This window comes from Chelonoidis abingdonii, chromosome 19, assembly GCF_003597395.2.
Source record: "Chelonoidis abingdonii isolate Lonesome George chromosome 19, CheloAbing_2.0, whole genome shotgun sequence".
NCBI classification, from domain to species: Eukaryota; Metazoa; Chordata; order Testudines; family Testudinidae; genus Chelonoidis; species Chelonoidis abingdonii.
In genome coordinates, this window is record NC_133787.1 from 40,015,287 (window position 1) to 40,030,548 (window position 15,262).

At 44.3% G+C, this 15,262-nt stretch overlaps 1 protein-coding gene across 1 annotated transcript; it reads left to right on the plus strand.

Annotated features, from left to right (window-relative positions):
* The first annotated feature begins 6,346 nt into the window (after window positions 1-6,346).
* Window positions 6,347-14,923, plus strand: SPATA33 (spermatogenesis associated 33). The gene is made up of 3 exons (XM_075073629.1): window positions 6,347-6,686; window positions 11,898-12,083; window positions 13,889-14,923. The coding sequence occupies exons 1-3, from the start codon at window positions 6,659-6,661 to the stop codon at window positions 14,089-14,091; spliced, it is 417 nt and encodes a 138-aa protein (XP_074929730.1). The 5' UTR covers window positions 6,347-6,658; the 3' UTR covers window positions 14,092-14,923.
* Window positions 14,924-15,262: the final 339 nt, after the last annotated feature.

The window sequence follows — 15,262 nt, forward strand, 5'->3', positions numbered from 1 at the left end:
GTCACTGTCCAGCATTATAATCTTCACTTAAATTTCTCTCACCCACAAAGCTGGAAAATGAGGCGTTAGTTTTCTTTGTTTTGCTGCTCCAGTTAACAAAATGCATGTTAGACTAGTTTGGCTGCAAAGAAAAATGCTAGGTACACTGGGGAAAACACCTAATTCCCATCAGGCTGCAAACTGGCCTGACATCAGTATCCAAACATCCTCTGGTCAGTCCAAGCAGAGGCATTCCTCTAATGATTTGGACTTGATGTGATGCAGTATGGATGTCATGGATAATTCAGAGCAATGAGGAGAAACAGAATCAAAAACACTGTTGAAACACTTTCCGTCACCCCCACCCCTCCCCTCTTGAGGACTCCTGACCAATGTAACAGAACAATACATATGCTAACAAACTTAAACAAAGTTTGTTTAAGTTAGCATATGTATTGTGCTGTTAAAGTCATACAGAGAATGAATATCCTCCCTAGCCCCATTCTGCTCCTTTAAGGGGCAGAGTACAGCCCCCTCGGGGCGGGGTGCTTGCCCCAAATCTTTCCGGTACCCTGTACCCACTAAAAATCTCTTGCTGGTACTGCATAGTGGAGGGTACCGTCCTACTTGCACTCCTGGTTACAGCACGGATTGAGTGTGGGGGTGGGATGAACAGTGTGGAAGACTCAGAGGAAAGGGATGGGAGTGCTGCTTTGGAAAGACTGAGGAGAGAAAACAGGAGGGAGGGAGCGAAAAGACTGACTGTGGAGAGAGGTAGAATGGAAAGAGAAAAGGGAATAAGCAAGTTAATGCTTAATTTTTAATGAGAGAGGCACTGGGGCTCAAGCAATTATTTTTACTTTCGTAACTAATGCAGCAGGCCTAGAAGTGCCATGGCTCAGCCCCGACAACAGATTAAGCACTGAAGCAGGGGCCCACCATGTTCAGATTAGTGAATTTAATCTTTGCTCTTTTAAATTCATATTGCTGGCAACTCTGACTTATGCAGTTAAACAGCCGGAGAAAAAATGTAGGGAAAACACACTCAATTAATCAGAATGCGGAGTCCTCACCCTAGCAGCCCCACAAGCCTCCAGCTTGTTCCTTGGAAGTTGTTTAAATGTTAGAACATAAGACTGGCCAGACTGGGTCAGACCAAAGGTCCATCTAGCCAGTATCCTGTCTTCCAACAGTGGCCAATGCCAGGTGCCCCAGAGGGAATGAACAGAACAGGTAATCATCAAGTGATCCATTCTCTGTTGCTCATTCCCAGCTCTAGCAAACAGAGGCTAGGGACACCATCCCTGTCCATCCTGGCTAATCGCCATTGATGGACCTATCCTGCATGAACTTATCTAGTTCTCTTTTGAACCCTGTTATAGTCTTGGCCTTCACAATATCCTCTGGCAAGGAGTTCCACAGGTTGACTGTGCATTGTGTGAAAAAATACTTCCTTCTGTTTGTTTTAAACCTGCTGCCTATTAATTTCATTTGGTGACCTCTAGTTCTTGTGTCATGAGAAGAAGTAAATAACACTTCCTTATTTACTTTCTCTACACCAGTCATGATTTTATAGACCTCTATCATATCCCCCCTTAGTCGTCTCTTTTCCAAGCTGAAAAGTCCCACTCTTATTAATCTTTCCCAATATGGAAGTCGTTTCATACCTGTAATAATTTTTGTTGCCCTTTTCTGAACCTTTTCCAATTCCAATATATCTTTTTTGAGATGGGGGGACCACATCTGCACTCAATATTCAAGATGTGGGTGTACCATGGATTTATGTAAAGGCAATATGGTGTTTTCTGTCTTATCTATTGCTTTCTTAATGATTCCCAACATTTTGTTCACTTTTTTGACTGTTGCTGCAAATTGAGTGGATGTTTTCAAAGAACTATCCACAGTGACTCCAAGATCTCTTTCTTGGGTGGTAACAGCTAATTTAGACCCCATTATTGTACATGTATAGTTAGGATTATGTTTCCAATGTGCATTACTTTGCATTTATCAACATTCAATTTCATCTGCCATTTTGTTGCCCAGTCACCCAATTTTGTGAGATCCTTTTGCAACTCTTCACAGTCTGTCTAGGACTTAACTATCTTGAGCAATTTTGTATCATCTGCAAATTTTGCCACCTCACAGTTTACCCCTTTTTCCAGATCATCTATGAATATGTTGAATAGGACTGGGCCCAGTACAGACCCCTGGGGGACACCACTCTTTGCCTCTCTCCATTCTGAAAACTGACCATTTATTCCTACCCTTTGTTTCCTGTCTTTTAACCAGCTACTAACTCATGAGAGGGACCTTCCCTCTTATCCCATGACTGCTTACTTTGCTTAAGAGCCTTTGGTGCGGGACCTTGTCAAAGTCTTTCTGAAAATCTAAATACACTGTATCCACTGGATCCCCCTTGTCCTCATGCTTGTTGACTCCCTCAAAGATTTCTAGTAGTTTGGTGAGGCCTGATTACCCTTTACAAAACCATGTTGACTCTTCCCCAACAAATTATGTTCATCTACGTGTCTGACAATTTTGTTCTTTCCTATAGTTTTGACCAGTTTGCCTGGTACTGAAGTCAGGTTTACTGGCCTGTAATTGCTGGGATCACCTCTGGGGCCCTTTCTAAAAAATTGACTTCACGTTATCTATCCTCCAGTCATCTGGTACAGAAACTGATTGAAATGATAGGTTACAGACTACAGCTGGCAGTTCTGCAATTTCACATTTTAGTTCCTTCAGAACTCTTGGGTGAATCCCATCTTGTCCTGGTGACTTATTACTGTTTAGTTGATCAATTTGTTCCAAAACCTCCTCTGATGATATCTCAATCTGGGACAGTTCCTCAGATTTGTCACTTAAAAATAATGGCTCAGGTTTGGGAATCTCCCTCACATCCTCAGCCCTGAAGACCGATAGAAAGAATTAATTTAGTTTCTATGCAATAGCCTTGTCATCCTTGAGTGCTCCTTTAGCATCTTGATTGTCCAATGGCCCCACTGGTTGTTTAACAGGCTTCCTGCTTCTAATGTACTTAAATTTTTTGCTATTCCTTTTTGAATCTTTGGCTAGTCGTTCTTTAAATTCTTTATTGACCTTCCTAATTATATTTTTACATTGCATTTGCCAGAGTTTATTGCTCCTTTCTCTTATCCTTACTAGGATTTAACTTCCACTTTTTAAAGGATGCCTTTTTGCCTCTCACTGCTTCTTCTGCTTTTTTGGTTAGCCACAGTGGCTCTTTTTTGGTTCTCTTACTATGTTTTTTAATGTGGGGTATACATTTAAGTTGAGCCACTATTATGGCATCTTTAAAAAGTTTCCATGCAGCATGTTGACAATGAAGCAACAAACCCATGAGCTTCCAGGCTCTGCTTCCTTTGCAACAGGTGGTGGATCAAAAATCCCCTCACCCTTTTAAATGAAATGAGTTTAAGTATGTGAGAGCCCAAGTACTCTGCCGGCTGATCCTCCACCAACCCCAAGGCTGGATAGGACTCAGTTTAGTCTGGGGGTAAAGAGAGCCAAAAATGTGTTTCACAATCTCAGCTCATAGTGCTAAGGTCCCTCTGGCAGCAGCATCAGTTTACTGTGCCTGTGATGATGATGCTTACTGATGAGTCACAAAAGGGCCTTGGTGGTGCAAGCAAGAGAGCGGCAGAGCCCAGCACATGTGACCCGGACTGGGAGCTCATCTATGGGGCAATTCCAGAGCAAACAAGGAGATGTGAGAGGTAAAGTGTTCTCCTTCCCCAGTGTAGTTTCTGTGCTAACAGAGATTGGCATCCCAATAGGGTAAGAAGGGTTAATGTTATGTGCCCGTTGACATAGTTAGAACCATGCCAATGCAATAAAGAGGTTATCGAGTATGACTTTTGTGGTTAAAGCAGTAGAGAACAGGAGTCAGGACTCCTGTAGTCAATTCCCAGCTCTGTGAGGGAATGTGGTCTGCTGGGAGAAAAAGGAACTGCAAGGCAGAACTCCTCCCAGCTCTGTTACTGATTTGCTGTATCTGTGTCTGAGGTTCCCCACAGAGGGGCTGTGATTAATTAGGGAAGGCTGGAAAAGTGGTGTTGAGAGCCTCAAGTGAAAGCCAGTACAGAAGCAGAAAAAGATAATTTTTCCTAGAAGAGAAGAGGACAGGCTGTTGGCCGTTTTGATCATCTGGAAGTTCTCTTAGATGAGTCTCCAAAATGGAAGGTCCAGGAAGCCCTGGTATCTATGTTTCTACCAATGGGAATCTAAGACCCAACAAGGTGTCTCACTCCTTCCACTAGAATAAGTTTTCGTATATCCCTGGATGAAACATGCCAAAAACATTACCTCGTACTGCATTGGAGTTCTAAACCAAGAGACACCACTGGATCTCACATATCTGAGGAATTAACAGGCTGGCGCAACCCATTAGGCGACCCAGGCGGTGGCCTAGGGCACTAGCATTTGGGGGGCAGCGACTGCAGCGGTCGGACCTTCCGCCACCTCCGTCGGGGGTGGCATTTCGGGGGTGGCAGCGCTCCTGGGAATTAGAGAGCTGAAGTGGAGCGAGCAGTGGCTTTCCACCTTTCCAGACAACTGCCCCCCTTTCAGGAATCTGATCTGTCTTGTGTACCCCCAAGTTTCACCTCACTTAAAAACTACTTGCTTACAAAATCAGACATAAAAATATAAGTGTCACAGCCACACTCGTACTGAAAATGTGCTGACTTTCTTTTTTTTACCATATCATTATAAAATAAACAAATTGGAATATAAATATTGTGCTTACATTTCAGCGCATAGTATACAGAGCAGTACTGACTTTGCTAGTGCCTTTTATGTTGCCTGTTGTAAAACTCAGTAAATATCTACGAGTTGATGTATCTGCTGGAAGATCTGGGTACCCCCAGTGGGCAGAGGTACCCTTGGCTGAGAACCACTGTGCTACAGAATGCAAAAGGAGGGCAGTGCCCACTACTTGAGTCTCTCCGCACCCGTCGATGGGGTCATTCTTTGCTTTGCTGCACTCGGGGGGGAGAAGGCATTTCGGCACCAAGTACAAATTCAGCATAGCTGCTCTGTCCCAGCAATACAAGATATAGGACAAGTGTTCGACGCTTATTCGCCAAATCAGGGCTGTACCTCAGAGTGGAGGAGTGGCCCAAGTCCTTTATTAATCTGTGTTATTCCCCCCCCCCCTTAATTTTTGTGTGCACTGATTTGTTGTTATAGGGTTGCTTGCAAAGGTTATGCTGTCCACCCTGGTTTGCAATTGTGGGTTGCTCAGAAGGGCTGGACTCTTGACACAGGTTTTGGGTTTTTTAAGGATTTGTTCTGAAAACAACCCATATAAAGAATCACACTGAGAGCCCAGGCACAAGAGATGACAGACTTGGGGTGCCTACTGTGATGGATGTGGAATTGCTATGTAATCTAACAATACTGAGGTTAGTAACTGTGTGAACCCTGTATTGAACCTGCTCAGTAAGGTAAAGTTACTGCATAGCTATGGTTGGTTATTAGACTTTCCTGTATTACTAATGATCTCACAACAGGGGACAGTGGGAAGCACAAACAGGAAAGCTGTTAACGGTAAGGATCCTGTCTTCAAGAAGATGGTCAGCTTGTTTTACCAGGATGGGAACTTGAAGATCAAAAGAAGAATAAAGAGTTAAAAAGGATTTCCCAGAGGGAGGAGGGGAGTCATTTGTCAAAGCTGTCTAGGGAGACAGGCTGAGAGACAGAAACACTGTGGGGGAGTCTAAAGAAATGACCCTGCCCAGAGCCTGAGAATAGTAAGCCTAGAATAAAGCTAGACATGTGAACAATCTAGTTTAGTGTTTTCCAGATGTGTTTTCTGTGAAATACTTTTGTTCCAAACAAATGATCCCGTGCTTTAAGTAGGCTGGCTAGTATTCACCACTGTCATTGCTCTCTGAAGGAGCAGAATTGCAAGGTCTGAGCCATTCAGACCCACTGAGGCAATCACATAAGTAGAAGGGGACTGCAACTCAGGGCCCAATCTGAGAGTGGGAGAATCATGTCACTCCATCCAGAGTCAGGTGATGGCTTGGGGCCAGAGACCTTGGAGGAGATGCATTCTACAAAATAAGGAGGGGTCAGCTGTGTGGTTTGCCCGGTAACTGCAACCTGCAATTTCCCCAGCTCTGCGCCTGTTTGCCTCATTCCATAGCTCCAATAAATTCCCCAAACTCATATGCATTGAGGACAGCAAGTATTTTCTGCACTGACAGGGCTCCAGTTTTCCCAAAAAAAGGATGATAAGAGAAAAACCCGCCATTTCCAAGAATTCCGATTGGACTCTGTTTTCTCTAAGCGCTCAAGCAGCCAAGTAATAACGAGTGACTTTATCAATAACACTCTCCGATCACTAACAGCTGCATTGTAAATAGCCCTCTATAAAAACAAGTGGGAGCAGACTGTGGCAAAGGGCTACTAACGTTCTGTGTCCTGCACTAAACCACTGACATGGGTGATCAATGTTTGTCTTTTCTTTGCATCCCAAATTCTTGCAGCTGAAGTCCGGCATAGTGTGGCTGGTCACCAGAGCAGGGAGTCCCGACAGCCAAATACCCAGGAGCAATCTCAGCAACAGCAAAGTTCTTCACCTTCATGGGAGCACAACAGACCTGGTGAACCCTCTGTTTCTAAATCAACAAAGAAACTGCAGCAAAGTCAGATGTCTACTGACCGTTCTTACAGACAAGGTAGGGGACAAACAGCAGAGTCTTCAAACCACAAAACAAAACTGACCTCAGGGAGTCACACCCGGGATGTTCTTGGCCCATTAATGCCCCAGGGATGATCCTCAGTAATCGCACCATTTTTAAACCAGGTCAATTTTTTAGGCCTAAGCTATTCAACAGCAATGTTCCCTTTCAATATGCGATTTTTAATGGGCCATAACAGGCCACAAATGATGTGAAGTAGACCCAGATCCCAACATTTTGTACCCTTAGAAGTTAGCTGGGTAAAACAGGTCTCAGGCCAGATGTTCTAAATCCACTGAGAAGACACACCGAGTAGGAGAATGAATGCTGGACCTCCAGGAACCCTGGGGAAGCTAGTGACTTTTTAGACACCAAGCAGGAGGTGATGGTATCATCCAATATTGTTCAGTGGTTAATTGAACCATATCTTCCTCCCTTTCCCAGAACTTCCTCCTTCAAGAGTCTGCCCTTTTCCAGTCAAAGGCTTTGTCACACTGGCTTTTTTTCCACAGCTGTGTAGGCTACTGGCCATTTCTAAGCATCTTTTCCTAGGGCTTCCCAATCTTTGTCCTCCCCTAGAACATTGTGTGTTTGGGCTGCAGTTGTTTTCTTACTTGCTATCGCAAATGTGGCTTGTAGGAAAGTTCAAGAATGGGAGGGCAAGTACTGGGCCAACCCAGCTGGCAGTTGTGGCCACTGGGAGAAGATGGCTTATTGGCAGCATTACTGATCTACCTAAGCCACACCTTTGGGCACTTCCTGTCACCCCTAGATGCACTGCAACTCTCCTCCCCATAGAAAGGATTTCTCATTTCCTGGATAGTAATAATCATTGAATTACATGCTTTTTCAGCTGAACAATCCCCAGTTTGATACATATAGTTTCTGGTCTTATCAAAGTGCACAGATACTGGATCAGCAGATTCTAGAATAGTAATACTAAGCTCTCACATAATGCTTTTCACTCAGAGATCTCAGAGCACTTTCCAAGGGAGCCCTTTGTTGATCCTAGTTCAGCATTCCCAGTCTGTCCAAGCAATAAAAGATGTAGAACCTTGGTTGGACTTTTATCCTCCAAACCAGGGCTGCATCTTAGATCGGGAGGCGGGGGGGGGTCCCCATACCTTTGATCAATCAGTGTCACATCCTGCCTTTTTGTGTACCTTTGTTTGTTGTTATAGGGTTGCTTGCAATGGTTGTGCTCTGCACTGTGGTTTGCAATTATGGGTTGCTCATGAGGGCTGGGCTGTTGACACAGATTTTGCTTTTCTGAAACAATTTGTTTGGAAAATATTGCATCCAACATGAGAAAAATGTCATCTTGACAAATAAATAGGAACTGACCATAGAACTAAACATTAGTGGTTCTTTATGTTTGTTTTATGAAAACAGAATAATCACCTAAAGTCCAAACCAATAAAAATGTGTGTATCTATATCTATATATCTATATATACACACACACACACGCACGCACACACACACAATTTCATGAAGCTGAAAAGAATTATGAGCCAAATCAGCTGGGAGAAAGAATTTAAACAGAGAAATGGGAATGATAATTGGGAACTATTTAAGAATATATTACTAGATGCGCCAAAAGCCACAATCGACACAGAAGGTTACATTGATTAAAAAGCCAACCTAGCTTAGAGGGTAAGTGAAAGCAGCTATAAAAATTATATATATAACAAATGGAAAGAGAGGAAGTTGATAGAAATAAATATTGATTAGAAGGTTGATAAGGGAAGCAAAAGGACACAAGAGAAGTCTATAACCAGCAGAGTTAAATGTATTAGGAACAAAAGGAATCCTAACAATGGTACTCATCCATTTCTAGATGGAGATGGTAGAACTGTCAATAATAATGCAAAAAAGAAAAAAGCAGAAGAGCTCAATAAATATTTCTGTTCTATATTTGTGAAAAAGCCCAGGTGAAGTAGTCATATCATGATGATGATGATGAAATACTTTTCATTCCAACAGTAACTCAGGAGGATGCTAAACAGCAGCTACCAACGTCATTCATTTTCAAATTAGCAGGTCCAGAGTTTTAAAAAAGCTGGATGAGGAGCAGTCTGGATAGGTAGTATTGTTTTTCAGTAAGTCTTGGAACACGGGAAGTTCCAGAGGACTGGAAGAAAGCTGAGGTTGTGCCAATATTTATAAAGAATAAACAAGATGACCTGGGTAATTATAGACAAGTTGGCCTGATATTGATCCCAGGCAAAATAATGGAATGATCCGAGACTTGATTAATAAATAATTAAAGAAGGGTAATACAATTAATGTCAATCAATATGGATTTATTGAAAATATATCTTGTCAAATGAACTTGATAGTGATTTTTGATGAGATTACAAGTTTGGTTGATAAAGGTAATCGTTTGATGTAATATATGTAGGCTTCTGAAAGGAATTTTATGTGATATCACATGATATTTTGATTAAGAAATTAGAATGATACAACATCAACATGGTGCACATTCCCTGGATTAAAAATTGGTGGTAGTTCTCAAAATATACATGTAAACAGGGAATCATCATGGAATGGGTGAGTTCCTAGTGAGGTCTCACAAGGATCAGTTCTTGGACCTGTGCTATTTAATATTTTTATCATGACCGGGAAAAAAACATAAATTCGTCCCTGAAAAAGACTGAGGGAATAGTAAATACAAAAGAGTATGGGTCACTGATATAGTGTGATCTAGATGTCTTCGAAAACTGGGCTCAAGTGAACAACGGGTTTTCGTACAAACAAAAGGCCATTCATCTAGGAATACAGAATGTAGACCATATTTACAGGATGAGGGACTCTATCCTGGGGAGCACTGCAGTGACTCTGAAAAAGACTTGGAGGTCAGCTGAATGGGCAGTGTGTGAACTGCCGGCTGGGGGAGGCTAGCCCCCAACCCCACCCCTTCTGCCCAAGGCCCTGCCTCTTCTGCCCCGCTTCATTGGAGCCCAGACCCCCCCACCATGGCCACTGGCCCATTCCCACCCCAGGGTAGCATCCCAGCCCCAAAAGCGCCCCCATCCCCAGAGAGCCATGAAGGTGGGCAGTGCGCAGCCCCAGCCCTGGAGTGTGGGAGGGCAGACGGCTGCAGCACCCCCAACCCTAGGGTGCTGGGAGGGTGGGCGGCGCGTGGCCTCAGCCGTCCCAGGTCCAGAGCCCGGGAGGGTGGGTGGCCACCACCGTCCCAGCCCCAGAGCACCAAGAGGGCAAGTGGCCACATCCCCCCCCCGAACTTTGGAGCGTGGGAGAGTGGGCGGCCACAGCCCCCGGAGTACTGGGAGGCTGCAGCTCCCCACCCCTTAGCCCCAGAAAGGCAAGTGGCACGTGTCTTCAGCCTCCAGCCCCAGCCTGAGCACTGGGGACTGGAGCCACACACAGGGAGGGGTGGTAAGCAGGGGGCGGGGCCATGCCTGGCTGTTTGGGGAGGCCCAGCCTATGCGGCGTGCCGCCTATGGTCAGGTGGGTAATCAGCTGAACATGAGTTCCAGTGTGGCGCTGTGGCCAAAAGGGCTAATGCAGGGGTAGGCAACACATGGCATGGGTGCCGAAGGCAGCACACAAGCTGGTTTTCAGTGGCACTCACACTGCCCAGGTCCTGGCCACCGGCCCGGGGGGCTCTGCATTTTAATTTAATTGTAAATGAAGCTTCTTAAATATTTTAAAAACCTTATTTACTTTACATACAACAACAGTTTAGTTATATATTATAGACTTATAGAAAGAGACCTTCTAAAAACGTTGAAATGTATTACTAGCACGCAAAACCTTCAATTAGAGTGAATAAATGAAGATTCGGCACAGCACTTCTGAAAGGTTGCTGACCCCTGGGCTAATGCAATCCTTGGAAGAATACGAAGTAGGAGTAGGGAGAGTATATTATCTGTCTTTGGCATAGTGCGACTAGAGCTGGAATCCTGTGTCTGGTTCTGGTGTCCGCAATTGAGGAATGAGGTTAATACATTGGAGAAGGTTCACAGATGAGCCATGGGAATGATTAAAGTATTGGAAAACCTGCCTTAGAGCGATAGACTCAAGGAGCTCTTTCTATTTTGCTTAACAAAGAGAAGGTTAGGGTGACTTGATCAGAGTCTATAAATACCTGTCTGGGGAACAAAAAATTGATAATAGAAGGCTCTTCAATCTAACAGACAAGCTGTAACAAGCTCCAGTGACTGGGAGTTGAAGCTAGACAAATTCAGACTGGAAATAAGGTGCACATTTTTAACAGTGAGGGTAATTAACCATTGAAACAACGTACCAAGGGTTGTCATGGGTTCACCATCACTGGATATTTTAAAATCAAGATTGGATGTTTTTCTAAAAGATCTGTTCTGGTTCAATTGATGCAACTGCTGGCCTTGAAGCAGGAATTAATTCAGGGCAGTCCTATGGCCTGTGTTATGCAGGACATCAGACTAGATGATAGTAACAGTCCCTTCAGCCTGCCTTATAATTCATGAATCTATGAAAAGCAGTTAGTATCAAGAATCACACTGATTGCCTGGGGACAAGAAATACATGTGGGGTGCCCACCATTTCCACAGCTCTGTGCCTGTCTGCCTCATATCCATAGCCCCAGTATATCCCAAAAGTGTGTATGCAATGAGGAGAGCAAGCATTTTCCTCATGCAGTGTCAAGGCTTCAGTTTTCCCCCAAAAGAAAAGAGGCAGGAAGAGAGAGAGACTAGACACTTCCAGGAATTCATGCTGGGCCCTGTTCTCTCTCGCTGATCAAATAGGCAAGTAATGATGAGTGACCTTATAAACAGTATCAGAGGGGAAGCCGTGCTAGTCTGGATCTTTAAAAAGCAACAAAGAGTCTTGTGGCACCTTATAGACTAACAGACGTATTGGAGCATGAACTTTCATTGGTGAATAGCCACTTTGTCAGACACATGTAATGGAAATTTCCAGAGGCAGGTATAAATATGCAGGCCAGAATCAGTCTGGAGATAACGAGGTTAGTTCAATCAGGGAGGGTGAGGCCCTCTTGTGAAAACCAAGGGAGGAGAAACTTTGTTGCTTATAAACAGTGAACTTTCTCAGATCTCCAACAGCTGCATTTTAAAAGACCATGAATCAAAACAAGTAGGAGCAGACTGTGGCTAAGAGCACTAGCATACTGTGCCACAGCATTAAACGACTGAAGAGGGTTCTCTTTCTCTTTTCTTTGCATCCCAAATTCTTCTTGCAGCTGAAGTCCAGCAGAGCATAGTTGGTAACAAGTGCAGAGAGTCCAAACAGCCAAAAAAACAGGAGCAATCTGAGAAACAGCAAAGTTCTTCACGCGACCACGGCAATCTCTCTAAAGCCTCTGTTTCTAAATCGACAAAGAAACTGCAGCGAAGTCATCTGTCCACTGACAGTTCGTATGGACAAGGTAGGGGACAAACAGCAGGGCCTTCAAACCACAAAACAAAACTGACACACTAGGGATGTCCTTGGCTCATGGATGCTCCTCACCGGATGATGACAGTTTTAAGCCAGGTCAAGTTTTTTAGCGCTAAGCTACTGAACAGTGATGTTCCCTTTTAATATATGTTTTTTAATAAGCCATAACAGGCCACAAATGGTGTAAATGCGCCCAGATCCCAGATAACACCACACTGTCCCTATTGTAAATTTGCTGGGTAAAACAGGTCTCAGGCCAGATGTTCTAAAGCCACTCAGAAGACACACAGAGTAGGAAAATGAATGCTGGACATCCAGGAGCTCTGGGGAAGCTACTGCCTTTATAGGCACCAACCAAGTAGAGGGATGGTAGTATCCAGTATCGTCCAGTGGTTAATTTAACCATGTCCTCTTCCCCTTCCCAAGACCTGTTCGTTCAAGAGGGTGCCTTTTCCAATCAAAGGTTTAGTCATGCTGGCTTTTTATCAAAGTTTGCATGGGCTACTGGCATCTTTCCCTTGGGCTTCCTGATCTTTGTCTTCCCCACAGAACATTGGGTGTTTGGGCTGCAGCTGTTTTCTTACTTGCTATCGCAAATGTGGGTTGTAGGAAAGTTCAGAGGAGGGAGGGTGAGCAGCAGTGACTGAGCTGCTCTGGCTGGCAGTTGTGGCCATTAGGAGAAGGCGGCTTACAAGCAACATGGCACTCACCTAAGCCACCTCTCTGAGCATTTCCTGTCATCGAGGTCATCTAGTCCAACCCCCTGCTCAAAGCAGGACCAACCCCAGCTAAATCATCCCAGCCAAGGCTATCATCCTGACTCACTGCAGCTCTCCTCTGCATAAAAAGGACTTCTTGATACTGGATAGTAACTATCTTTGAATTACATTATTTTTCAGCACCCAGCTCTCCCCAGTTGATACATACAGTTTATAGTCTTATCAAAATAGGCTGTTGCTGGATTAGTGGATTATAGAACAAGAATACAGAGCCCTCCTATGCTTTTCGCTTGTAAAGCGCAGTGAGATCTATAAGGGAGGGTATTACTACTCCCTTTTTACAGATGGGGAAACGTAGACACAGTGAGGGGCAGGGCCTTGCCCAAAGTCAGACATCAGGTCAGTGGCAAAGCTGGGACTGGAATCCAGCTGTCCTATCTCCTAGTCCACTGCCCTGGATTATACAGCATAATCCATTATTCCTAGAGATGGGTTCAAATCATAGTGTCGCAAGGAAACCTGTTTGGTAGGTCCCACCCTCAGTCCTCTTAAAACGACCATATGGTTTGTACTAGTGACCTGCACTCATCAGAGGCTCAGAGTAATCATGTGTGCCACAGGTCAGACTTGGGATGCTTGGGTGGAGGGAGAGGGGAAAGGGGACCCCAGGTTAGAATGGCACCTGTGCTCACTTTGCCTGAACCCACCTGTACCACCATCCTTGGAAGTGTTTCCTATGTACCTGTACCTGACGCTCCCTGTGTCTTCTCGTCACTAGTACAAGGTTTTCTGAACTCTTGGTTCAGTAAAAGCCCATTAGCGGAGATGCCATCTCCCGGACCCATATGCCTTTCAGTCTATATTGGATGAACATCTGCTGAAGCTTGGGTGTTTGTCTGGATAAATAATTTACCTGGTTGCTAGATGTGTGCCTCTATAAAGTACCATCACGTCGCCTCAAAGTGGGGATATGGGTTTCCCCGTGTTTATTCTCCAGTGTAAATATGCAGCATGCAGAAGAGAATTCAGTCCTTCATACAAGGCTTGGTTTTCTTTCTCCATCCCTTTCCTGTAGAGACACTGGATAAACCAATGAAGAAAAGGGTTATCCCCAAAATTGTTGTCACTGGGCCCTTTGATGATGAAATGTCGAGTACTTCAGTGGATGATCTCCCTGAGTCCAAAACCATCAGGGATATAGCTGACAGTGGTTCGTACAATGTGCACACAAAACCCAGCACCATAGAGGCTTACCAAGTCAGGAAAGAAGCAGCATGAGCTCTGGCTCTGGCGAGTAGCTATTGCTCATAGTGACAACACAAAGACACCAGGATGTGATGAATGCCACCAAATAGGGCCAGTGATACAACCCTGGACCCTACAATCATTAAACAAGAATCCGACCCAACAAGTTCTTCCATGGTCTCACTTTCCTCAGCTCTACACGCCATCTGGAGAAGGGCAGGAGACAGCTACATTTAAAGGTGAACCGAAAAGCTTGCTTCAGAATAAATATATGTAATCAATGGCTTAAGCATGCAAGTCAGTAACAGAATACGTGTGTGGGCAGACGTATGACAGATAATCATCATGGCACTCTTCACCCCAAATGATCCCAGTGTATACGTGCAGCACCCTGGAAATGCAGCCACCTTTGGAGTGGAGGGCAGCAGCCCACTGCAGAACACTGAGGGAGGGGAATTTTGGGCCAGGCACCAAGGCAAGGCTGCATCTTTATGTGAAGTGGCTCAAGCAGTCTTTAATGTCTCCCCGGAGTAGACCGGACCTTGGTTTTGAGGGTCCTGCACACACCAACCTGCACTGAAGTCTTTTCATTTACCAGACCTCAGAAGGAGAAGGGCTGAGATGAGCCTGCTGCTGGGGTCTGAACCTTGTTATTCCAGGGAGCCTAAAGATTTCAGACCCAGTTGGTATATGACAAACAGACCATTAGAAAATCCTTTTCTCCTTCATTTAGATTCCAAGATCCAATTCTTAGGGTTCTGAGCTACCCCAGCAATAACTGATGACATTTTAAGCACCTAAAATGAAAATACTCCCTACTCTTTGGATATTAGTGATGCTACCAGCTGTAGCCAAAGAAACACAGAAGAACCGTAAGCTCAGGTTTTGGCAAGTAAAAAGCCTTTCAGTTCACCTTTTATGTAAAAGCTGTAATCTGCTAACTTGAAACCAGAACCATTGAGAGTGAGATTTTTATGAGAATCCTCATTTATAAAATATTTATTTGTAAGAAGCGGGTGAAATGTGTGTTTTAAGGCACGTACCTAAACCCCTCATTATGGATACATTTTAGGTAAAAGCAAATATTTGCCAAGAAGTGCTGCTTGGTACTGAAAGCTGATTTTCCAACAAATATTGTTTTAGAAACTCTCCCTTTCCCATCAGGATACCTTATGTAGCAGGAAGAGAGCCTGAGACATAAGCC